This window comes from Malus domestica, chromosome 05, assembly GCF_042453785.1.
Source record: "Malus domestica chromosome 05, GDT2T_hap1".
Lineage (NCBI taxonomy): Eukaryota > Viridiplantae > Streptophyta > Magnoliopsida > Rosales > Rosaceae > Malus > Malus domestica.
In genome coordinates, this window is record NC_091665.1 from 10929008 (window position 1) to 10954059 (window position 25052).

Below are 25052 nucleotides of genomic sequence, written 5' to 3' on the forward strand. Positions count from 1 at the left end.
GCATTGTCCTCTTCCTCCTCATCATCATCTTTCTCAGGAACATCCCAAATGTGTCTATGTTGTATCTTTTGCACAACTTTCCATGGGTGACCCAATTTTAAGTCATCAATATAAAATACTTGATGTGCTTGTTTAGCTAACACATACGGATCACCATTGTACCAACGATTATTTACATTTAATGATGTAAGATGATAATCCCGTATAACTTTTTTACCTCTTGTATCTGTATTGTACCAATGACATTTGAAAAGAATCATCTTAAAACCTCTAGTAAATTGTACTTTAATGACATTAACTAAGATGCCATAAAAGTTACATGTTTCACCATTATGCGACCCCGACGTCATAACCATACTGTTTTGTGTTGTACGGTTTTGATCAACATGTCTGACCAAGTATCGAATGCCATTCACAATACAACATATGTATTGGACAATACATTGATCTGGACCTTGGGCTAATGAAAAAATCTCTTCACTAACCAATCTAGGCTCTTGATAATACAATGACGTGACCCGCTGCCTAAACCATTCTGGAAACAATTGTCTATGCCTTTGTTGTACATTAGCATGACTATCTCTTTCCAAAATCTCGATATGCTCACTGCATAAATAAATAAAATGTAAGTGAAAGTTGTGGAATTATAATTATTTAAATAAATGTTCAACTATTACTATCACATACTTTCTGAAGTCTTCTATTTCATCGTAATTATCTAAGATATACCAATAAGACACTTCTATATCTTCCTTTGAAAGTTGAACCATTACATGAGCACCAAATGGACGTGCTTTTTGAGCAAACACTGAAATGAGCACATTGGGATTACTACCATCATCGTTTCTTTCTGGTCAGGTGAATTTAGTCTCAACTTCACATAAATACATTGAGCAAAAAGTTGAAGACTCGTATGCCAAGTGTGCTTCCACAATAGAGCCTTCAGGACGAGCTTTGTTATGAACAGATTTCTTGTACGAACCCAACAATCTACATAAATGAACAATTGTTAGTACGTAGAAATAAAATAAATTATGCAACTAACAAAAACATCATGGCCATTTACCTTTCTACAGGATACATCCATCGATATTCAACTAGTCTTGCCAATTTTGCTTCACATGGTAAGTGCATTGCTAAGTGAACCATGAGAACGACGAATGCAAGCTGGAAATTTTTTTCTAGTTTGCACAATATGAGGACAATGTCTTCTTCCAATTTGTCAAGATCAGTAACAGTCAGAGTCTTTGCACATATTTGTTGAAAAAACTAGAAAACTCAACAATTGGACCATATATATGTTTTTTCAAAAATTTTCAAATTCCCACAGGAAGCACACATTGCATCAACACATGACAATCATGGCTCTTCAAACCAAATATACTTCCTTCATCCACATTCACTTTATGTGATATATTTGCTGCATAACCATCTGGAAATTTATTTGATTTCAACCAATGCAAGAAATCTTTATGCTCATATGGCTTAAATACATACTGAGCCAAAAGGCTTATCCAATGTGCTACATGCATTTAGTTTCAAATGCAAACTCTCTCTAATATTCATGTCTTGTAAATCCATCCATGCCTTAAGGGTATCATTCGACTTCCCGTATTCAGCAATGTCCTAATCAAATAGTCAAATATATTCTTCTCAATATGCATAACATCAAGATTATACCGAATCTTCAATTTGGACCAGTATTCCAACTTTAAAAAAAAATACTCTTCCTTGTCCAATTTAATTCTCCGGCATTCCGCTTCCTCTTCTTATCTTTATTAGTACGATGCTTGCCAAGTGTACGAGGTAAAAGGGAATCAAGTTGATCAAGTATGTCATCACCTTAGAATCCTCTGGGACGATGTCTCATCTCTCAGCGACCATTAAAGAGTTAAGTATTTTTTGCGCCATGAGTGATTCATAGGTAAGTAACGATGGTGCCCAATATGACAATACTTGTCTCTCAACTTAGTGTGAGATCCATCCTTATTGTTCACTGGACATGCCAACTTGCCATGAGTGCTCCAACCTGATAAATTTCCATAAGCCGATAAGTCATTAATGGTCCACATAACAGCTGCACGCAAATTAAATGTACTCCCAGTCATCTTATCATGGGTTGGAACACCATTTTCCCACAGTTCATTAAGCTCATCAACCAATGGATGCAAATAAACTTCAATCTCATTTCCAGGTGCTTTTGGTCCCGTAATTAATAAGGTCATAAAAGAAAAATGTTTTTTCATGCATTTTCATGGGGGCAAATTATATGGAAATACAACAACTGGCCACATACTATACGTCTTACTTATATCTAAATAAGAAGTAAACCCGTAACTCGCAAGGCCCAAGCGGATATTTCGTAGGTCTCAAGCAAAATTAGGGTACATTTGGTCAAATTCTTTCCAAGCACTCGAGTCTGCTGGATGCCTTATTGTGTTCCCATCATTGATTCTTTTCTCCTTGTACCACCTTATGTCTTCACTCGTATGTTTTGATATAAACAACCTCTGTAGCCTTGGCTTAAGTGGAAAGTATCGCAACACTTTTCTTGGAACTTTCTTCCTCTGCTCATAATGACTATCCTTGGCTCATTACAAACTGAACATAAATCTTTCTTTTCGTGTTCTTCATAAAATAGTGCACAATCATAGTAGCAAGCATGTATATTTTCACACCCCAATCCAAGACTTTTCAATATCTTCTAGCACTCACGAAATGAGTTAGGAACATTGTTAGGTTGGGGACACATCTTCTTCATCATTGCTAACATCTTATCAATTGCCTTGTTTGTCATGTGGTTGTTAACTTTGGTGTGAATCAACTCAACGACATATGTCAAAACTGTATATTGCTTACATCCAAGGTATAGTTCCTTTTGAGCTTCACCAAGCAACATCTCATAAGTATCAACATATGTCCACGCATTGGTCATATCACCACCCCACATGGTATCTTGGTTCCCTATTGTATCTTGATCATCATCATCATCATCATCATCATCATCTATTCCTTCAAAGACATCCTCAATCATATTAAACATGTTGACATTAGATTTACTGGTTGGCTCATTGTGCGTAGATACCGAAGATTCTCCTTGCATTTGTTGGATATGCTCCCCATGATATATCCATCTATCATAATTCATATCCATACCGGAATTCAACAAATGGAGATGAACATCTTCAACTAAGTGAAAAAATGTGTTATGGCAAACTCTACAAGGACATGGTATTTGATTATTCTTGTTCACATGGTGACAAGCAATGTCAATAAATGACTTGATCCCTTTTCTATATTCGGAACTAAGGCGATCCCGACTACGAATCCATTGTCGATCCATAAAATCAGATCACTTCAATCCTAGTATTAAGCTACACATTCTGACATATTTCAATAGGTTGCCATAAGAGAAAAAAAAAATATATATATATATATATATATGAATATATATGTAAAATTGTTAAGATAGACGTATAATATAACAAACAAAAATGTCAAGATGCTCAATTGAAAAATTCACATATCCCAACTCAACAACAACTAGATGCCAAAACAAACGTACTAGAAAATAGAGAAATCATACCAAAATCACCATGCTAGATACTGAATTTGCAATAATCTAACAAAAAAAACCACCATGCTTTTAGCATATACATGCACAATACTTTGTATTCATCATTACTATTCAAATGCAATGATTATTTCGCTAGCGGTAGCATTAATAATGTCATTGTAAATTGCAAGCATTAAAGACAACATACCAACTTGGAGCTTTGGTCTTGTACTTAAGTAATCTCGACCTTGAGCACCTTCAATCCTGAAAATCATGAAAGTATAAAAATTTCATATATGTACAAAGATAAATGTGCATTAGAGTATAGTGAGACGAGAGCACAATCGTAAGGTGCTATATGGAGTCCACTCTACGGCTCTTAATCCATCATCTCAAACTATCATATTCACATTTTCCCACCTTTCCTCGAATCACAATGAAAAACTAATGCTACATACATATAGGGTGACTGTTGCTGCATAACTGATGTTGCATATGATTGATGTTGCATACATATAGGGTGACTGATGCTGCATACTGACCAATTATTAGATGATATAGGGTGACTGATGTTGCGTATGACTGATGCTACATAACTGATGCTGCATACTTATAGGGTGACTAATGCTGCATATGACTGATACTGCATAAGATTGAAGCTATATACATATGGGGTGACTAATGTTGCATACTGACTAATTATTAGATGATATAGGGTGACTGATGCTGCATATGACTAATGCTGCATACATATAAGGTGACTAATGCTGCATATGATTGATGCTACATACATATGGGGTGATTGATGCTGCATATGACTGATGCTGCATAACTGATGTTGCATATGACTGATGCTACATACATATGGGGTGATTGATGATGCATATTGACTGATTATTAGATGATATGAGGTGACTAATGCTGCGTATGACTGATGTTGCATACATATGGGGTAACTGATGCTGCATATGGATATTAGACGATATGGGGTGACTGATGTTGCCAGATTTTATGTTTCTTTTTTCCTTGGGATTCTTTATTAAGTCTAATCCCTTAATTTGAGGAAGATTGACATCTAGATTACTTGTTGATAGTTGTGTGCTAGCTATTTGCTGCACTCCCTTAATTAAGGAGTGACAACTTTAGGGTTTACCGGGTTAGTAGGATTTGCCAAGGTAGGGTTGCTTGTAACCTTCTACCTCATTATATATCCCCTCTTGAAAAATACATTCAAACAAACTTAAATTTTCTAGAGAACTCTACGAGTGATTTGCGAAGCTCTACTGGAGGGATGTAAGTAGTTTTAATCATTTCTTGTATTTATGTGCTACCAGTTCTCCTATCATCACCCCTTTTCAACCAACCAAAACACAAGAAAGTACACATCTAAAGAATTCCTAGCACAAGTAGCTAGTAAGAAACGACACTAAGATCATTGTAGGCCCTACCTAAATTTTTTCAAGGCGAACCTAGTCTTGACTCTTGACAACACACCTCTCTCAAGAAAGACAACACACAACTTAATGGTTACAAACTTCTAACATTTGAACAAAAACAAAAAACAAAAAGATAACACTTAGTCAGAGGAGTAAGAAAAAATATAAAAACATATATTAACCACCAAGACCAAAATTTTAACTCCAAAGAGTAAAGAAGAATCAAGACTGGAACGAAAGCTCACTGCTAGTATAACTCTCCCTGAAGCAGAGAACAGTTCACCAGCAATAGGATCTTTAGTGAAAGAATATCAGAATTTGGGGAACAATTAAAGAAAAAAAAATTCCAAAACAATTAAAGAAATATAGAGAAACAAAGTACCTTGTTGTCAACTGAAAGAACTTGAGAAAAAATCGAACTTCTCTTTCCCCAATTTGATCTTATTATGTTAGAGAGATAAGAGAGTTAGTGAATGAGAATCAAAGGGTGGGAGAATGGCTGAGGAAGGGAGACGAAGGAGAGGTGGTAGTCGCTGTCGCTGGCAACCACCAAGTAGCTGGTCGTCGAAGTTAGGGTGAAGAAGTAGACGAAAGGGTGCTGAAGACTGGGAAGAAATGAGAATAAATGGATAGGTTTTGTTATTTGGGGGTTTTGATAATTGTATCTATATTTTTTATTTTTAATTCAATATTATATGTGAGGAATGGCCAGGTGGCCTTCCCTCTTCTTATGTGATGAATTTAACATTGCGTCACGTATTAAAATTTCGTTTGGCGGTAAACTTTCTCGCCTACTTTTTTGTGGCGAATCCAAAAGTATAAGTGACGCAAAATATTTTGGTGTCCAGCAAAAATCTTAAAGTGATGATTTTTAAAAAAGCGTCACTTGTTTTACATATATGTGATGAATTTTCACGCGCCACAAAAAATTCGGTCACTTAATCCATGTTTTCTTGTAGTGTTTATTCCATAAATCATTGATGAAGGAACTTGGAACTAAACACCCTACCTTACCATGCCTGCCGAAGCTTCAGTCATTGAAAAAAATGAAACTTTCTGGTCAAAATAGAAAATATGGTACAAAACCCAACTCACTCTTCTCACCTCTCTCTCGCATCCCTTTGTTCGAAATCAGAGGTATGAGGTCAACCTAAAACCCAGCTCAATCTTTTCACCTCTCTTTAGACTTCTCTCTCTTTGAAATTGGAGCTCAAAGATCTGAACTTAACCCGGAAACCCAGAGCTTACAGAGCTCCCTCGACTTCTATCTCTTCCAAAGGAGAAAAGTGATGCAATAGGCTTTGTTGATGCACAAAATCAGTGGGGACTTTGGTACAATAGAAAATGTTAAGTTTGTGACCTTCAATAGATTGCTCCGGTCACTAGTATGGATAAGTATGTAAATGGATAGAGACAGGGAAGCAAACACAAGATGTACGTGGTTCACCCAGATTGGCTACGTCCACGGAGTATAGGAGTTCTCATTAATTGTGAAGGGTTTACACAAGTACATAGGTTCAAGCTCTCCTTTAGTGAGTACAAGTGAATGTTTTAGTACAAAAGACATTAGGAAATATTGTGAGAGAATGATCTCTATTTATATAAGAGAGTTTCTAGTTTCATTCTGACATTGACACGTGTCGTGTTGTGATTGGCTTCTGATGTTGACACATGTCGCGCTATGATTGGCTTCTGATGTTGACACATGTCGCGCTATGATTGGCCTTCTGGTTGGAGGGAAACTCTTCTGGGTCCTTGACGGTATAACATTGACCGGTGCTTAGTAGTTTCGAGATTGGTTAAGTATGGTACAAGCAGTGTTACCCTAAGTTCCTGAGTGAGGGAAGCTCCTCAGTTGGGGACTTACAAGATCCAAGCCATTAAGTAATCACGAAACTTCTAAGTACCGAAGTGTGGTATCATTTTCACTTGCCTTATTTGTCTTATATGTAGATGTAGCATCTTCTCTGGAAGTACTTTTCCTCCATCTAGGGGTGGTATTTTTAACCAATGAAGATGCACAAGGTAATGTATCAATTTCACTTGAAGCTTACTTGTAGTTTCGGGCTTGGTCAAGTGCGATACAAACCCTATAGTAGGAGTCCCCTAAGTCACCGAGCTAGGAGATTTGGCGAAGAAGGTAACAGACAAGATAAGCAATCAGACTTCCAAGCAAGCAACCTGGATCAGAGGTTCGACTTCGGCTTCCGGTTGATTGTTCTCTTTCTCCTTGTGTCGTAAACAGCAACAAGGATAAGGAGAAACAAATGGAGAAGAGATTATATGAGATACTTTTTCTTTTAAAGAAGTAACTTTCCACAGGCTTATTCTTGAACTGCTCTAGAGGCTTTTCTGGTTTCCTCCAGAGTATAAGGCCGACTCAAAAATTTGAGGGTCAAAACAAGTCCATCAAATCTAGAGTACGTTCGACCCTGATGATATGGGATACTTTTGTTATTGATAAAGTAGTGGATGTATCGGCATGTGTTCTGTTACGTTTATCTCCACATGCTTCCTTGTATCCTTCTCACTTGCCCTATCTGTTCCTCAGGCAGATGTGGTATCTTCTCTGGAAGCATAAGATGTTGAAGACGAGTACTCGAAAGCAATGTCAGGTAAGTAATCAGGCAAGAGGTTCCAGGCAGTCAGTTCCTGACTGGAAGCTTGATTTCAAGTGCTGACTGATTGCTCTCTTTCTCCTTATATTGCAGGTAAGAACAAGGCCAAAGGAAAATACAGGGAAAAAGCATGATATGGGATACTCTTGCTTTTAACCCTGATGATATGAGATACTCTTGCTCTGGTGTGGCTTGTTTGCAGAAGTATTATCGGAGGGAAAAGAAGCTGAGTATTTCGAGAGACTCTGCTGAGAGTGCCCTCTCAGATGTGAAGAAAAGTTGAGCATTTTTTTTTATTTGCAGGTCTGCCTGGCTATGGAGGATGGAGGTCAACATATATAGGAGTCTCCCTAACAACAAGTAGTAGTGCTATTTCTTTACCCTTCTTGGTCATAGCAATGTAATGGGAGCTGTAAGCTTCACGTGTTTTAACTTTGTCAGAGCACTTTGAAAAAGTGGTTTGTGGTATCTGGAAAGCTGATGTTGCGTGTGAAGATGCAGACAAGCTTTATCCAAGGAAATCTGGTTCTTGAAGTTCAGAGAGCGGTGCCTATTCGGTTTTCGAACAAGCAATCCTGTTGGGAGTCTGACTCTTGAGATTCGGAGAGCAGTGTCTTTTCGATTTTTGAGAAAGTAATCTTGTTGGGAATCTGGCTTTCGAGATTCGGAGGGCGGTGCTTCTTCAATTTTTAAGCACGTAATCCTGTTGGGAGTCTGGCTCTCGAGATTCGGAAAGCGGTGCCTCTTCGATTTTTGAGCAAGCTATCTTGTTGGGAGTGTTTTCTCGAATGTGAGTAAAGGTTAGGCATTCTTACCAGTCTGCCTTGCCATGGAGCACGGAGGTTGACACATATTGGGACTTTCTAGTTATCAAGCAATGGTGTTGTTCCTTTACCCTTATGGGAAATAGTAGGGTAGCTGGACCTTTAAAATTTATATGTCTAAACTTTGTCAGAGATCTTTGGTAAAGTTATATGTGGTACCCGAGGAGCTGATGTTGCGTGTAGAAAGTGGTGCCTCTTCGGAATCCGGAAAGTGGTGCCTCTTTGATTTTTAAACCAACGGCCCTATTGCCCTTTCTTTTATAAGGGCACCAATTGTGTGCAAGAAGTACATTCAGAGATTTATTACTTGTAGGAATTTTCCCCTTACTTAATAGATTTATTGCACCTTATTTATCCTTCATCATTTCTGAGAATGTCTGGCCCATCCGACCGTTTTTTTGACTTGAACTTTGGTGAAGAGGCAACCATGCCTTCTTAAGACAACATATGGCGCACATCCTTCTTATCCCCTACTGGTCTTCTTACCGTTAGGGACTCTGTGATGAAGAATGATATGACCGCTGCAGTGGTGGCCAAGAACTTTCTCACTCCTAAAGATAACAGATTACTTTCCATACGGTCTGATGAGTTGACTGTTAAGGATTCTCTGGCTCTCAGTGTTCAGTGTGCAGGTTCTGTATCTAATATGGCCCAACGTCTATTGCTCGAACCCGACAAGTTGAATCATTGGTGGCTGAAGTGATAAGTCTCAAACAGGAGATCAGATGGCTCAAGCATGAGAATAAACAGTTGCACAGGCTCGCACATGACTATGCTACAAACATGAAGAGGAAGCTCGACCAGCTGCAGGAATCTGATGGTCAGATTTTACTTGATCATCAGAGGTTTGTGGGTTTGTTCCAAAGGCATTTATTGCCTTCGTCTTCTGGGGTTGTTCCACGTAATGAAGCACCAAATAATCAACCTTCGATGCCTCTTCCTTCTGGGGTTCTGCCTAGTACTGAGGCTCCGAATAATCATCCTCTGGTGCCTCCTCTTTCTGGGGCTCTGCCGACTATTGAGACTTCTCTTGAGCAACCTTTGTAAAGGCTCCCTCTTGTTTGTTTATTTTGATTCATGTATATGTACATATTTGTAACTTATCGGAGATATCAATAAACAAGCTTTGCTTCATTTCAACGTATTGTGTTAACTGCACCAAGGCCTTATTCACTAAGTTCTTTGAATTTTTCCTTTTGTTGAAGCTTGTATGTTGAAGCTTTGTGAGTGAAGCATGTAGGTTGAGGTAGTGTTCCCTTAATTTCCCGAGTGACGAAAACTTCTTGGTTGGAGACTTGAAAAAATCCAAGTCACTGAGTGGTCGTGAGACTTTCGAGTATCAAGGTGTAGTAGCATATGGTAAGAGTCCCCCAAGTCTCTGGTCGAGGGAGTTGACGAAGGAGGTGTCTTGCTAGTAGCCAAGTTTCCAAAGTAACAAAACTTCACCATTTTCCTTTCTAAGTGGTAGCCCAAAACTCATCCTTTATATATATTTGTTATGAAAGTTGTTAGGCCCAAAGAAGAGGAGGCCTAGGCAATTGTTTTTTCGAATTTTCGAATTTCTGAATTTTCGAATTTCCGAATTTTTGAAATTTCGAATTTCCAAATATATATTAAGCTTTATAGGTGAAGCTTTGAGGTTAAAGCTTTGTTGGGTACCATGAATTGATTTTGCTTCACATTATCTTGATCAAGATAGTGTGAAGTTTTTGAGAATTTGTAGTTGTCCTCCATTGATGAAGCTTTTGTTGGTGAAGCTTTTGTGGTGAAGCTTTCTTAGGTACCACAAATTGATTTTGCTTCACACTATCTTGATCAAGATAGTGTGAAGCTTTTGAGAATTTGTAGTTGTCCTCCATTGATGAAGCTTTGTTGAATTTCCCTTCTTTTTTTTGGGGGGGGGGACTAGAAATTTGAAAATGTGGGAGAGAAAACATATATGAATTTTACTTCCACACTGTTAAGCAAGAGATTGTGATGCAAGCCACACCTTGTAGTAGTCGAAGGTTTGGATGAACCATATAAATTGAATTTGCTTCAAACAGTCTTGAATTTTCTTCGAAGGTTTCAGAATTGTAGTTGCCCTCCATTGATGAAGCTTTTGTTGGCACCATAAATTGGTTTTGCTTCATACTGTCTTGATCAAGAGTGTGTGAAGCTTTTGAGAATTGTGGTTGCCCTCCATTGATGAAGCTCTTGTTGGCACCATAAATTGGTTTTGCTTCATACTGTCTTAATCAAGAGTGTGGGAAGCTTTTGAGAATTGTGGTTGAACTCCTTTGATGAAGCTTTTGTTGGCACCATAAATTGGTTTTGCTTCACACTGTCTTGATCAAGAGTGTGTGAAGCTTTTGAGAATTGTGGCTGAACTCCTTTGATAAAGCTCTTGTTGGCACCATAAATTGGTTTTGCTTCACACTGTCTTGATCAAGAATGTGTGAAGCTTTTGAGAATTGTGGTTAAACTCCTTTGATAAGGCTTTTGTTGGCACCATAAATTGGATTTGCTTCATACTGTCTTGATCAAGAGTGTGTGAAGCTTTTGAGAATTATGGTTGCCCTCCATTGATGAAGCTCTTGTTGGCACCATAAATTGGTTTTGCTTCACACTATCTTGATCAAGAGTGTGTGAGTGGTTGCCCTCCATTGATGAAGTTCTTGTTAGCACTATAAATTGGTTTTACTTCACACTGTCTTGATCAAGAGTGTGTGAAGCTTTTGAGAATTGTGGTTGAACTCATTTGATGAAGCTTTTGTTGGCACCATAAATTGGTTTTGCTTCACACGGTCTTGATCAAGAGTGTGTGAAGCTTTTGAGAATTGTGGTTGCCCTCCATTGATGAAGCTCTTGTTGGCACCATAAATTGGTTTTGCTTCACACTATCTTGATCAAGAGTGTGTGAAGCTTTTGAGAATTGTGGTTGCCCTCCATTGATGAAGCTCTTGTTGGCATTATAAATTGGTTTTGCTTCACATTGTCTTGATCAAGAGTGTGTGAAGCTTTTGAGAATTGTGGTTGAACTCCTTTGATAAAGCTCTTATTGGCAGCATAAATTGGTTTTGCTTCACACTGTCTTGATCAAGAGTGTGAAGCTTTCTACGAGTTGTAGTGTTTGCATTGTTACAGAAGGGAAATGTCTTAAGCAGATGCAAGAGGGCTGAATAGCTTGATCTTCGTATGCCATGCACTGAAGTTGTTGTTGGCTTGCAATAAGACTTTTTTTGTGACTATAACTCTTGTTGGGCATAAGTGTTCCCCTAGTTGAGCTGTCAAGCTTGAGGGTTTTTTATTATTTGTGAATGCTAGGAGTTCACATGTACAAGTTGTACAACTTATATTCTTGTAGGTGGAATGAATGGTGAGTTGCTTTCATCACTTGGTTGGTGGTATGAAGGTGAGTTCCTTCATCACCTTTCATCACATTTCATCACTTGGTTAGTGGCACGAGGATGAGTTCCTTCTTCACCTGGTTGGTGGCATGAATGGCAAGTTGCCAAATGATATTAGAGTACAGGTTATACATTTCATCATCTAGTTGGTGGCATGAAGGAGAGTACGGGTTGTATCTTTCATCACCTGGTTGGTGGCATGAGTGGCAAGTTGCCAAATGATATTAGAGTATGGGTTGTACATTTCATCACCTGGTTGGTGGCATGAAGGAGAGTACGGGTTGTACATTTCATCACCTGGGTTGTGGTATGTCATCACCTAGTTGGTGGCATGAAGGAGAGTACGGGTTGTACATTTCATCACCTCGTTGGTGGCATGAAGATGAGTTCCTTCTTCACATTTCATCACCTGGTTGGTGAGAATAAGGGCAAGGTGTCTAGGCACATTGTAGCAAGTGTCAAATGACACAAAGTATGTTGAACCCTTTCAAAACACAGTTGGCTTATGTATGAATGTGTTGGAATGTATGATAGAACGAATATACTGTGAAGCTGTTCGTTTATTTGTATAGTCTTGTTGACATGTACTTAGACTTTGTTTCATGTTGGAAGCATTCATGTTGAAGCTTTGAACCCGAGTATTTCATTGCTAGGAATGTAAGAAGATTAGAACCGAGTTGTCTAAATCACCTCTTTATTGAATTCATGCCAAATAGTCTTCGTTACATATGATGCCGAACGGCTGAAGCTTAACACTTGTACAATGTAAGTTTACTTGTAATAGTACTTCAAGTGATCAGTGTTCCATGGATGGCCAAGGGTCTTGCCATCGGAGCTTTTAAGCTTGTAGGAGCCAGGGCGACTGATGCCAACAACTTCAAACGGTCCATCCCAGTTTGGACTAAGTGTTTCTTCACTCAGGACTCTGTCGTAGAGTAATCTTTTCTTCAATACCCAGTCCTCCACTTTGAAAGAACGAAGTTTGACCCTTGAGTCATAGTAGTTGGAGATGCGTTGCTTGTAGGCGACATTCCTCAAGTGAGCCTGGTTTCTGTGTTCCTCGACTAGATCTAAGTTGAGGGTAAGTTGTTTGTCATTTTCGCTTTGCACGTAGTTCTGGACTCGGAACGTTGCTTGCTCAAGCTCAACTGGGACAACTGCCTCTGTACCAAAGGCAAGTGAGAATGGGGTTTCTCCTGTTGATGTCCGATACGAAGTGCGGTATGACCAAAGAACTTGGGGTACAAATTCTGGCCAACAACCTTTAGCCTTGTCCAAGCTGGTTTTCAAAGTTCGCTTGATTATTTTGTTGATGGCTTTGACTTGTCCATTAGACTGGGGATGAGTTGGGGAGGCAAAACATAAGTTGATGTTGAACTTAGAATAGAACATCCTGAACTTATTGTTGTCGAACTGTCGCCCGTTATCAGTGACTCTCGCATTGGGAATGCCGAATCTACAAAGGATGTTCTTTCATACGAAGTCTTTTATTTTTGCCTCAGTAATGGTTACCAAGGGTTCTACTTCAGCCCACTTTGTGAAGTAGTCAACTGCAACGATTACATAGCGGACCTTACCCTTCCCTGCAGGCATTGGGCCGATCAAATCAAGTACCCATTGGGCGAAGGGCTAAGGGCTGATCATATGACTGAGCGGTTCGGGAGGTGAGTGAGGAATAGTTGCGTAGCATTGACACTTATCACATGAGCGGGATATTCTGATGGCATCTTGGTGAAGTGTTAGCCAGTAATATCCTTGGCGAAAAGCCTTCTGTGCTAGGGATCGAGATCCAGCATGATCTCCACAAACTCCTTCATGTATTTCTCGAATGACAGTTTTCGCCTCTGCGAGCGTAAGGCATCTTAGGTATGGTAGGTTAAAACCCTGTTTGTAGAGTTGGTCATTAATGATCAAGTAATGGGTAGCCTTGTATCGAATCTGCTTAGCTTGGACTTTGTCATTTGGAAGGGTGCTATGAGCAAAGAATCTATAAATTAGGGTAACCCAACAATCCCCATGTTGTAAGTTGCACATTTCTGCAGCCATGGTGCTTAGTGCTGCTAATAATTCAACTTGAATTTTTCTCCCAATCTTGTCTTCCACCGCTGAGGTGAGGCGAGCCAAAGCATCTGCATGATTGTTTGCTGCTCGAGGAATTTGGGTGATCTGATAGTGGAAATGTTGGAGCAACAATTGTGTTTGTGCCAGATATGCTGCCATGGAGCTATCCTTAGCATAAAAGTTGTTGGTGACCTGGTTAACCACTAATTGGGAGTCATTGAAGATATCAATTCGTTTAACCCCAAGGTGTTTGGCCAAACGTAAGCTTGCTAGGAGGGCTTCATATTCGGCCTTATTGTTCGACGTCTTGAATTTAAAACGAAGAGCATACTCCATCGCCACTTTGTCAGGGGTCGTAAGGACTAGTCCTGCTCCACAACCCTAATGGTTGGACGAGCCATCAACATATAGACTCCATGCTGGGGCTATTGGTTGGCGATGAAGTCTGCCACTGCTTGGCCCTTTTCAGGTGGCTTTGGTTGTTAGGAGATCAAACTCACCTAATGCTATCGCCCATTTGATCATTCGCCCGGAAGTTTCAGGACTTTGAAGTATCTGTCGAAGATGATGATTGATAAGCACGATGATGGAGTGTGCTTGGAAGTAAAGGCGAAGTTTTCGAGCAGACATGACCAATGCTATAGCCAATTTCTCAATGTTGGAGTATCATGTCTCTGCATCTTGTAAGGCCTTGCTAGCGTAGTAGACAGGCCGTTTGACATTACCATCCTTTTGAATGAGAATGGAACTTACTGCTGAAGCCGATACTGACAGATAGATAATGAGAATGTCACCAACCTCAAGTTTGGAGAGCGGAAGGGCTTTACTCATGTAGTCTTTGAGGTTCTTGAATGCCTCATCATATTCATTAGTCCATGTAATGTACTTCTTACTTCCCTTAAGTGCTTTGAAAAAAAGAGCACATCTGTCTGTGGCCTTAGAGATGAACCTAGTTAAGGCTGCCACTTTGCCAGTAAGGCTCTGGATGTCTTTTGAAGTTACTGGTTCCTTCATGTCGAGGATTGCTTTGATATTCTCGAGATTAGCTTCAATGCCTCGTTGGCTTATCATGAAGCTTAAGAATTTGCCAGAGCCTACGCCAAAGGCACATTTTTTGGGGTTCAACCTCATTCGATACCTCTTCAGAATGGTGAAAGTTTCAGATAGGTTGGTGATGTATTGGTCAGCATGTTTGCTCTTGACTAGCATATCATCAACGTAAACTTCCATGCTCTTCCCAATCTGTTCGACGAACATTGAATTGACCAGTCTCTGATTAATTGCTCCTGCATTCTTTAGGCCGAATGGCATGACTTTATAGCAATATAATCCCCTGTCAGTAGTGAGGGCTGTGTGTTCTTGGTCCGGAGGGTTTATGAGGATTTGGTTGTATCCTGAGTAAGCATCCATGAAGCTCAGAAGTTCACACCCTGCTGTAGAGTCTATAAGTCTGTCTATGAGAGGAAGAGGAAAGCTATCATTCGAGCATCCTTTGTTTAGGTTGGGGTAATCGACACACATGCTCCACAAGACCTTTTGGAGCATGAGACTTTCCTTAGTTGGATTGTTCTTAACAAGGACAACATTTGCTACCCACGTTGGATAATTGACCTTTGAGTTTTTCAACTTCTGCCTTCATTGCCTCGTACCGTTCAACGTCATAAGATCTTCGCTTCTGTCTCACTGGCTTGGTCTTGAGGTCAATACTGAAGCGATGACAGATGATATCGGGAAAGATGCCTGGCATGTCCTTGTATGACCAGGCGAAGACCTCAATGTTCTCTTGCAAAAAAGAGATCAATGCCAATTGAATGGGTGGTGACAAGGTGGTGCCAATCTTCACCATGTGATCCGGATAATCTTTTGAGATAGAGACCTTCTCCAACTCTTCAGCGGGTTGTACTTGCTGGGTGAAAGAGTCATCTCGAAGATTGTCGGGTTGACTGTTGCCACCGTGAAGATCCAAGTTGGCTTTATCTGGGTTGGTCTTTATGACTTGGTCATGTATAAAAAGGGTTTCCTTGGGCACAAGCAGGTGCTGTTGCTTGACTGAAGTGTTGTAATATGACTGTGCACTAAGTTGATCTCCTCTTATGTAACCATTGCCATAGGGGATTGGAAATTTCATCAACAACATATGTGTGGATACCATGGCCTTGTGATCATTGATGCATGTGCGTTTGAAGATGACATTGTATGCCGTTGGGTAATCAACCACCAAGAAGTTAGTGGTAATGGTAGCTGTGTAAAGGCCTGTACCAATGGTGAAAGGTAAGTGTATACTCCCCAAAGGTTGCACGATATCACCGGATAAGCTTATCAGATGGGAAATCGAGCGATCGAGCAAGTGTTAAGCTACATTAAGTGCCCTGAAAGCTTCAGCAAACATGATATTGACCGAAGCCCCAGTGTTTACCAGGATTTGCCGTACTTCAAAGTTGGTTATGTGAGCTTCCACGATCAGTGGGTCGTTGTGAGGGTAGATGATACCTCTTTCTTCCTTAGGGTAGAAACATATTAGATCCCAGTTAGGCTTTTGATACTTACCTCGCCTGATGTCTTCCACGTGAAACACTTGGTGGCCAGACCTTAAAGCTCGTTCACTATTTTTCATGGCCCTGTTGGAAGATTTAGATATAGGTGTGCCACCACTTATGGAATATATCACATTCACCTGGCGTTGGTTACAGTTACCCCTTGGAGGGTGAAGGAGGAATTGATCAAATTTTCTTTCATGTGCCAAAGCTTCAATATGATCACGAAGGGTGATACACTTCTCGCCGTCATGGCCGTTATGCTCATGGTAGCAGCAAAACGTGTCCGTGTTCTTCGTGTGCTTGTAATCCAGGTGCCTCGGCTTTGGCTTCGGTATCAGGTGTGCTATGCTAGGGTAAATGGCCACGCGTGTGGCATTCAAAGGTGTGTATGCCTCATACCTCGGGGTAGGGGTTGTCCTGCCATTTGGAAGGTCGAGGTCTTCTCATTTGGTTGGATCTGGCTTCCACTCCATACTTGATGATAAGGGGTGGCTGTGGGGGGTTTCCCTTGATATGTCCTTGCCTCGGCAGAGGAATGGTTGTAAGCCTGTGACATCACCTCAGAGTAAGTCTTTTAAGTGTTGGCATTGATCATGTACTTGAAAAAACAATCACGTAGGCCTACCGTGAAGGCCTTGAGGGAGATTTTGTCATCTGCCTCAGCGCAACGAGAATACTCATGGCTGAAACGACCGGCATACTCTTGTAGTGACTCATCCGATTTCTGGCGAATAGTGTATAAGTCATCTGCAGAATGCAAGCGATTGGTCTGGAAGATATGTTGAGAGACAAACAGTTTCCTCAGTTCCTCAAATGAGTCTACTGTCTCAGGTGGAAGACGGCAATACCAGTTTAGAGCTCCGGTAGAGAGGGTGGAGGGGAAGAGAAGACATCGCTCTTCGTCGGTGTGCATTCGATATGCCATGGTGGACTCAAAGAGGTTAAGGTGTTCAATTGGGTCCTCCCTTCCAGTATAGAGTTGTAAACCAAGCTTTTGTTTTGTCTTTGCCTTGAAAGGGGGTGTCGAGGATCCTCCTTGTGAGAGGGCCAGGCCTAGGTTGGTTCTAATTAGGTATCTCGGCCTGACGTTTGACCTTTAACTTGTTTACTTCCTCAAGGAGCTGTAGGACAAGGGGGTCCTGAATGGAGTCATGTACCACTGGGATTTTCTTTCGTAAGTCTTTATCGCCTCTTGGAAGTAGGAAAGTTTAAGCAAGGGCGTGTGATTTTTCCTTGGACTCGCCGTACTGACTTCTAGGGCAAGTCTGTCGGAATATCTCAGAGTCCCCTGTACCTCCATGTTCCTCTGGACCTATCGTTCCTTCCCTAGATTGGCAGCTAGCCTGAGTCGTGGGAGGGGACCGAGTCTTTCAGAAACCCTTGGGTCATTGATCTTCGAGCATATATGGATGGGATTCTCTCGACGTTGCTTTAGGAAGTCTCAGCAGTCACGATAAACGGCTTTCGATCCTTCCAACCCTTTTGCAAAGAGGTGTCTTCCTCCACTTCTTCTGCTTCAGGTCGAAGCAGCTGGGTTGAGAGAAGTCTCATGTTGATCAATGTTTTGATGATTAGCTCGCTCCTCATCAGGGATACCCATGTCGAAGGAAGGTGACCCTCCATGTTAGAGGGCACCCAGATGATGGTTGATGTCCACAGGGGCAACGAGCTCGCGTGTTTAAGTACGCCTAGCTTCGTGGAACGTCTCAAAGAGCTTCTTATACTGCTCCTGGAAGACCTCATTCTTCATTGCTATCTTGTTGTTCTGAGCTTCTAGCTCATCGACTTTAGCTTGAATAGCAACCTTCTTTCCTTCCTTCTTTTGTTGCTTCGCACTAGGTGCAAGAGGGTGTCATTCTGTGTGTTGTGGCTTCCTTCGCTCCCCATGTTGAAGAGGGATGCCTGGTCAAAAGAGAGTGTACGAATAGTGGAAACCAGCTTGACAAAGCTGAAGAGAGTGGGAATAAGTGTTGTTCCCACATACGACACCAAATGTTGATGCACAAAATCAATAGGGACTTTGGTACAACAGAAAATGTTAAGTTTGGTTTCTTCGCTAGATTGCTCCGGTCACTAGTGTGGATAAGTATGTAAATGGATAGAGACAGGGAAGCAAACACAAGATGTACGTGGTTCACCCAAATTGGCTACGTCCACGGAGTAGAGGAGTTCTCATTAATTGTGAAGGGTTTACACAAGTACATAGGTTCAAGCTCTCCTTTAGTGAGTACAAGTATATAATTTAGTACAAATGCCATTAGGAAATATTGTGAGAGAATGATCTCTATTTATAGAAGAGAGTTTCTAGTTTCATTCTAACATTGACACGTGTCATGTTGTGATTGGCTTCTGATGTTGAAACATGTCACGCTATGATTGGCTTTTGATGTCGACACATGTCGCGCTGTGATTGGCCTCCTGGTTGGAGGGAAACTCTTCTGGGTCCTTGACGGTATAACGTTGACCAGTGCTCAGTAGTTTCGGGATTGGTCAAGTATGGTACAAACAGGCTTCTTATTTTTAGTATTTATGTGGGTATTTTAGTAATTTTAGATTTGTGCATAACTTATGCATGATCGGTTTGTTCTATTTCTATCCTAAAATTAAGAAATTGTCCCATTTTGGGGTATTTCCCTATATATTAAGAGTTTGTATCTTTTAAAGATTCATATATGTTACACATTTCAAATTGAACAAAAAATTAAGTTTTTTGAAGCACAAAATTTACCAAGGCCAATATTCCACACGTCATGTACTCCTGGGTTCGATTCCTAGAGCTAGTGAATCGCACGATGGTGGCCACAGAGAGGCTGAAATGCATCTGTTAGTTTTCTCGACCCCTGAAATGGTGGATTGCCACAACAAAACCACCAGCTGATCTCTTTTTTAAATTTTAATAATAATAATAATAATAAATAAACAAACGAAGTCTCATGCCAATAAACGATTTAGTATATAATTGATAGAAAAATCATTGCACAACATACCATACAGTTTTGTTGCCTCTCAAGCAAATCCAGGATCCAATTGCCATGCATAAGTTCATTTCGATAAATTCAAGTATGAATTCACACAGAAGAAAATCTGTACAACAGTAAGAATCAGATCACATTTCCTTTCAGCATTTCAATTCTGCTCTCTTTTTCTTTCTATAAACAACTGTAATATAAATTCGTTCTCTTCTTTACAGTTTTAACTTCATAAAGCTAACCCTGTCGAATGTCAAGATGCAGTTCTGCGATGTTTACAATGTCTTGATGAATGCGCTCTTCACAAGTCCAACTGAGATTGCAAAAGAAGAACCAACACCAAAATCTGTATAAAATAACAATACCGAGTCCATAAGAACCCTTGAGAAAATAAAGACGATAAACATCGCCCCCGTATTTGGAGGCTTTCAAATTTATGGTCCTGGTGCAAGAAAGGTGTAGGACTTGTGTAGGTATGCTAAATGCAGATTAGTTTGTTTCACTGATTTAACGATGCATGCAATATTACACGAGAAACAGATGTCCTCACCTCCTAAACATCCTAGTGTGAGCTCACATCTTGCTGGATTTTGCCCAGAAGAACCCTTTCTTTCTAGTAGAATGATTATCTGATAGCGAAGCACTCTTGGAGCCAAATGAGAAGTGCCGTCTCAAAAATGGCTTTCCCAAGGTGCTTCTCATGCTGGAACTGGATCCGAACTTGGGACCCCTTCCTTGATTTCCGGTGCTTTTCAAGTGATCAAACACAGCAGAATCGCCATCAAGATCTAACACCCGGTTCCTCGATTTCTTGTTTCTAGACTTCAAATCCATTTCAGCTTTCAATGCTTTTTCAGACAACTTGTGGATCTGTTTCTCCCCAAAAGTACACACTGGACAAGCTGGGTCATACTTGTTAATTTCAGGTGTCAGATTCTCCAAACACTCGGCATGATAAACATGTCCACAAACTAGCACTGAAACCACAGAAAGCTCATTGGTTGCAATAATCTTTTGGCTGCTCCATGAACATTTCTCAGCCAAAAGCTTTGAGCAAACTCCACATGTCTGCAAATCAACAGAGGGTGAAGCTGAAACTCTGCTACTGGGTCTAGTTATCTTCTCACAATTAAAGCCAAAGGACTCACTATCAAAAGACCACCTTTCTCTATTAGATGTGGCCATGAGCTCGGAAAATGCATTCATAGACCAACTATCAGAAGACCCACCACGAGAGCCCCTAGCAGATTCATTGCTCCATGAGGGAAGCTTTGCCTTTTCCTCAGAAATTGAGAAGCTGTTTGGTGACTTGATTCTTGGGACTCGGGCATCAGATACTTGCCTTAATAGCTGATGTCCTGGAGAACAGGGGCGCCACCTCACTGGCGTTGAGCTAGCAAGAGGCAGGTGACTCTGGGATGACAAAGGGGATGCGGGCAAGGATGAAGTAGAAGGCTGCAAAACTGATAATTTTGTCGGGGATGGATATGAAACGGTAGGGGACTCTGCTGGTTCTTTTGTCTACACATATAATGAAAAATGAGGGTGTAAAATGTCATATTCATGGGCAGATATGAATACCGGTGCTTAAATCACAACAGAAAGTGCCACCCTGGCATAAGATCTACCTGTTCAAGAGTTGCATCCATGGAAATATTTCTTGAAATGGATCGATCTGCCATAGAAACATACATATATATCAGATAGAACACATCATGGCAAACAACTAACATAGAAAAGCACAATTAAACTGAAGGGAAATCTCTTAAGAAGATCATCTATTTAAAAAGATAAGCTACTATACTATTCTATTTTCCTATTAAACCATTTAGAAAAATGAAAAACATTTAACTCAAATTTAGCATGATCTCTTCATTTTACCATCACGATTGAAAATTAAGATAAATGTGCCCTTTTAAGCTCTCAAGCTAAATTGCAAGAAACAGAAATAGCCCAGTCCATAGAGCTTCACAAGATAGGCTCTATGATTCTGTAGGGTCAGTTTTCCCACAAATAACATGAAGATTTTAAAAGATATAACATTAAGTAATATATTAAATTAAAAGTATGCAATGAACCACAGGATTTGACACCAACACCAGATGCATTATAGACAAGGCAATATGCATAAAGATTGTCACTTCACCTACCCCAATTTTAGGCCAGTTACAGTAATCAAAACACCCACCCAAGGAAAAGGAGATCTTCATGACATGGAAACCAAGAAAAAAGACGGAGTAGACACTTTTGATGAGAAATGTCAAAAGAGATGTCAATATTGTATTAAGCATGGGAAACACTATAGGCATAGAAACTGATTACGAAAGATGATTTTATCAATTAACCTACACCTCTGGCCCATGGAAAACATAACAGCGCAACAGAAGCACCTGTAGGTGAAACTCATCCTTCACCCTTTAACTTCAGGGGAAGGAAGTGCCACTAGACCCAAAGGCCATTTACTGGAAAAGTGAAAACACCTAAAGAATGTATAGTGCAATCGTGAAATCTCATCATTGTAAGAAAATCATGTAACCAGAACAGCCCTCTTGGTTGCATGAGAGGGCCCAGAACAATTTTCCAGCCTACCATGTAAAGAGACACGGGAAAAAAATGGGACAAGTGATGTATCCCCAATGTGCAGAGCTTTAACTCAGGAATCAACTGTGTCCCTCATCTAACCTATCTAATTGATATATGCAGTATAAACCTTCCATGTTTTGATCATGTAGTTCGCATCCACCTTATCCCTAAGACTTCTATTCCCCTCTATTCTTCATACCTATGTTACAAGTTATTCAGCCGTTATCTTCTACCTACATAGCTTTAATAAATAATACAACCAGGATTATCTCAAGATAAGCGGAAAAAACCAATGCGTTTCTCAATCCATATTTACATACAAGGGTACGTAAAACTAATAATCCAAATCATCAGTGGCTTTCTTTCAAATTACTATTCACCTTCCCATCAGTACATATTTGCAACGCATAGCCATCCAAGTCAACCTCAGTTCAGAGCGTGGCCTTTGATGGAATATGAGCTCATATAGGCAAGGTAACTGCATCGCATTGTCTTTTGAATTACATGCAACTATGCAACACATAGCCATCCAAGTCAACCTCAGTTCAGAGTGTGGCCTTTGATGGAATATGAGCTCATATAGGCAAGGTAACTACATCGCATTGTCTTTTGAATTACATGCAACTATGCAACGCATAGCCATCCAAGTCAACCTCAGTTCAGAGAGTGGCCCTTGATGGAATATGAGCTCATATAGGCAAGGTAACTACATCGCATTGTCTTTTGAATTACATGCAACTAAAAACATTATAAAGTTGTATATTGTCTTTTCTTATTCACCCATCTAGATACTTTTATTGGATGCAAAAGTCTTGTCTGCATATTTGTCAAAGTCTCATATATGCATGTGACACTAAAGCGAATACGGTACATTCAAAACACATGGCCAGCTTGCAAGAACAAATATAAGAGGGCAAAACGCAAAATTACAATCTAGCAAGACATAATCTTGTAAACAAGAAAGAAGAGAGCAAGCTCTTCAATCCAACCCTTCAATTGTATACCAAAACCTTCAGAAGAGAGAAGAAAATTCTTCAAACTTACACTGCAAAACTATTGGAATATGAATAAAATGAAAGAGTTTTCATACTAAAAAATACCTGAAGTAGGAGTCCTGACATGCTCGGCAGTTCCCTCAGAAATTGAGGATTTTCGCTGTGTATGTCTTCGAAAATGTTCTAATGGACTTCCCTCCTCAGATACACATGCCGACTCAAATTTAACTTCCGATCCATCATTTCTGCTAACACCATCAGAAAACCAACTTACAGAGGTCTCTTCAGCTGCTACCCCCACTCGGTTATCCCACCGAAAGCTCCATGTTGGTGAGTACCGAATATTACGATGTACAATTTCGCTACTAGCAGTGTTTGTTATAGTCTTGTCTCTAGCAGCAACACAACAAGCAGAACCCATCCTCAAAATACACAAACCTCTAACTTACAATTGTAACCCCTCAATCACAGCTCGCATCCTCAAACTTCAGACTCGACTGACAGTCACAGCAGCCTTGACCCCATAAACAGTTGCTCTTCTGAAATTTCAGTCAAAGAAACAAACCATCGTCAGTTGTATCATAACAAAGCAGCACAAAAGGAAGTAAGGGAGTTCAACAAACCCTAATTCTGTTGCATAAAAGCACGAAACATAAACGAACCCAAAACCACAAACCACGAAAAACATCTCAACCGGAAATTAAGACTAAAACCAACCTCCACACAGACACCACAAAAAATGAGAACTAAGTTTACCCAAATGAAAACGGTTCACGAATCTCACATCTCTTCCTTTTTCCAGCTGGGATAACACAGTGAAGCCAAAACATGGCAAAACCCGTACTCGAATCGAATACATAGACAGTAAAATAAACCTCTGGACAGTATACCCTAAAAAATTAGACAAACACAGATTCATATTTCATATTTTTCCACTCCTTTTGTTCTTTCAACACCGTTGGCACCAACCACCACCAAAACAGAGCTCACCGACACACAAACAAGCACAGTGACAGCGTGTGGGAAATATATAGACCTCCAGAAGTCAATTCAATCTGCTACCCCTGAGGGCTGTCTAAAATCCCAAAGTTGTGGAAAAATCACAAAGTAATGCCCTAAGAATTAGTTAATATTGAGGAGCTCCATGAGTCAGAGGATCCGATATCATGCCCAATATATAGAACTCGTAGTCAAAACTCAAAATATTTCGACAAAAAACATCCAACAATTTAATCCCTAAATTATGAAATTGGAAAACAATTAATAACAATAAAAAATTAATTTTGATTAAAAAAAAAGCACGCAAAACGCAAGCTCTGCATTACAAGGTACTCACAGAGAGGCGAAGCTGGAGAAAGGAATGAAGACTTCTAAAGAGTGAGAGAGAATTATAGAGAGAGTGAGAGGCGGCGGCTGCTGCTCCTGCTTGTTCGTTGCACAAGAATGGGGAAGAGAGAGAGAGAGAAAGGGCGGAAGAGAGGTAAACACTTCAGAGGTTTTGGTTACGCCGTTGGTTGCTGTTGAGAGCAACGGCGTCGTTTAGAGGCCTAACGGCGTTTGGTGACGCCATTGCGTGGGAAAGGAGCGCTATGTCTATTCCCCGATCGGTTTGTGGAAGTTAAAAATTAAAAAATAATAAATTGTTTCTTTTGGTGGATTTTAGGGAAACTAAGGCGTGCTTTATTGGGTTGTACTACACAGGCACAGTGGTAAACAGTGGCTCCCCAATAAACAAAAAATATAGAAGGTTCAGGATTTGGTGTTCCGAATTGATGAGTTTACTTAATTGTGATTACGAGTAAAGTGAATTTCTCATAGTTTTTCTGAACCCAGAAGTGGTGAATAACCATAAATTACCACAAGTTATCCTCTTAATATATATATTAAAAAAAATAAAAATAAAAAAGTGACTGAGCTATGCTGAACAGTGTTGTACTTTAGAGTTTATGGAAAGATTTGGGGTGGCGGTTGTCTTACGGATTACGCAGAGTGCGTAGTACGCATTCCGTGCTTTTTACGTTCCAGCAAAGTATCCTGTGAATTAATTTTAGAATTGAACGCAAATCGAAGAAAAAAATAAGCAT

At 40.1% G+C, this 25052-nt stretch overlaps 1 protein-coding gene across 2 annotated transcripts; it reads right to left on the minus strand.

The window, feature by feature from the left end:
- Nucleotides 1-19448: 19448 nt before the first annotated feature.
- LOC103415094 (uncharacterized) lies at nt 19449-24606 on the minus strand. Of its 2 annotated transcripts, none has more exons than XM_008353450.4 (5): nt 24305-24606; nt 23074-23507; nt 21019-21065; nt 19941-20911; nt 19449-19736 (listed from the first exon to the last, which is right to left on the minus strand). In XM_008353450.4, the coding sequence occupies exons 2-4, from the start codon at nt 23387-23389 to the stop codon at nt 19964-19966; spliced, it is 1311 nt and encodes a 436-aa protein (XP_008351672.1). In that variant the 5' UTR covers nt 23390-23507; nt 24305-24606; the 3' UTR covers nt 19449-19736; nt 19941-19963. The 2 variants fall into 2 exon arrangements, with proteins under 2 accessions (XP_008351672.1, XP_070678353.1); XM_070822252.1 differs by lacking the exon at nt 24305-24606 and adding an exon at nt 23753-24060.
- Nucleotides 24607-25052: the final 446 nt, after the last annotated feature.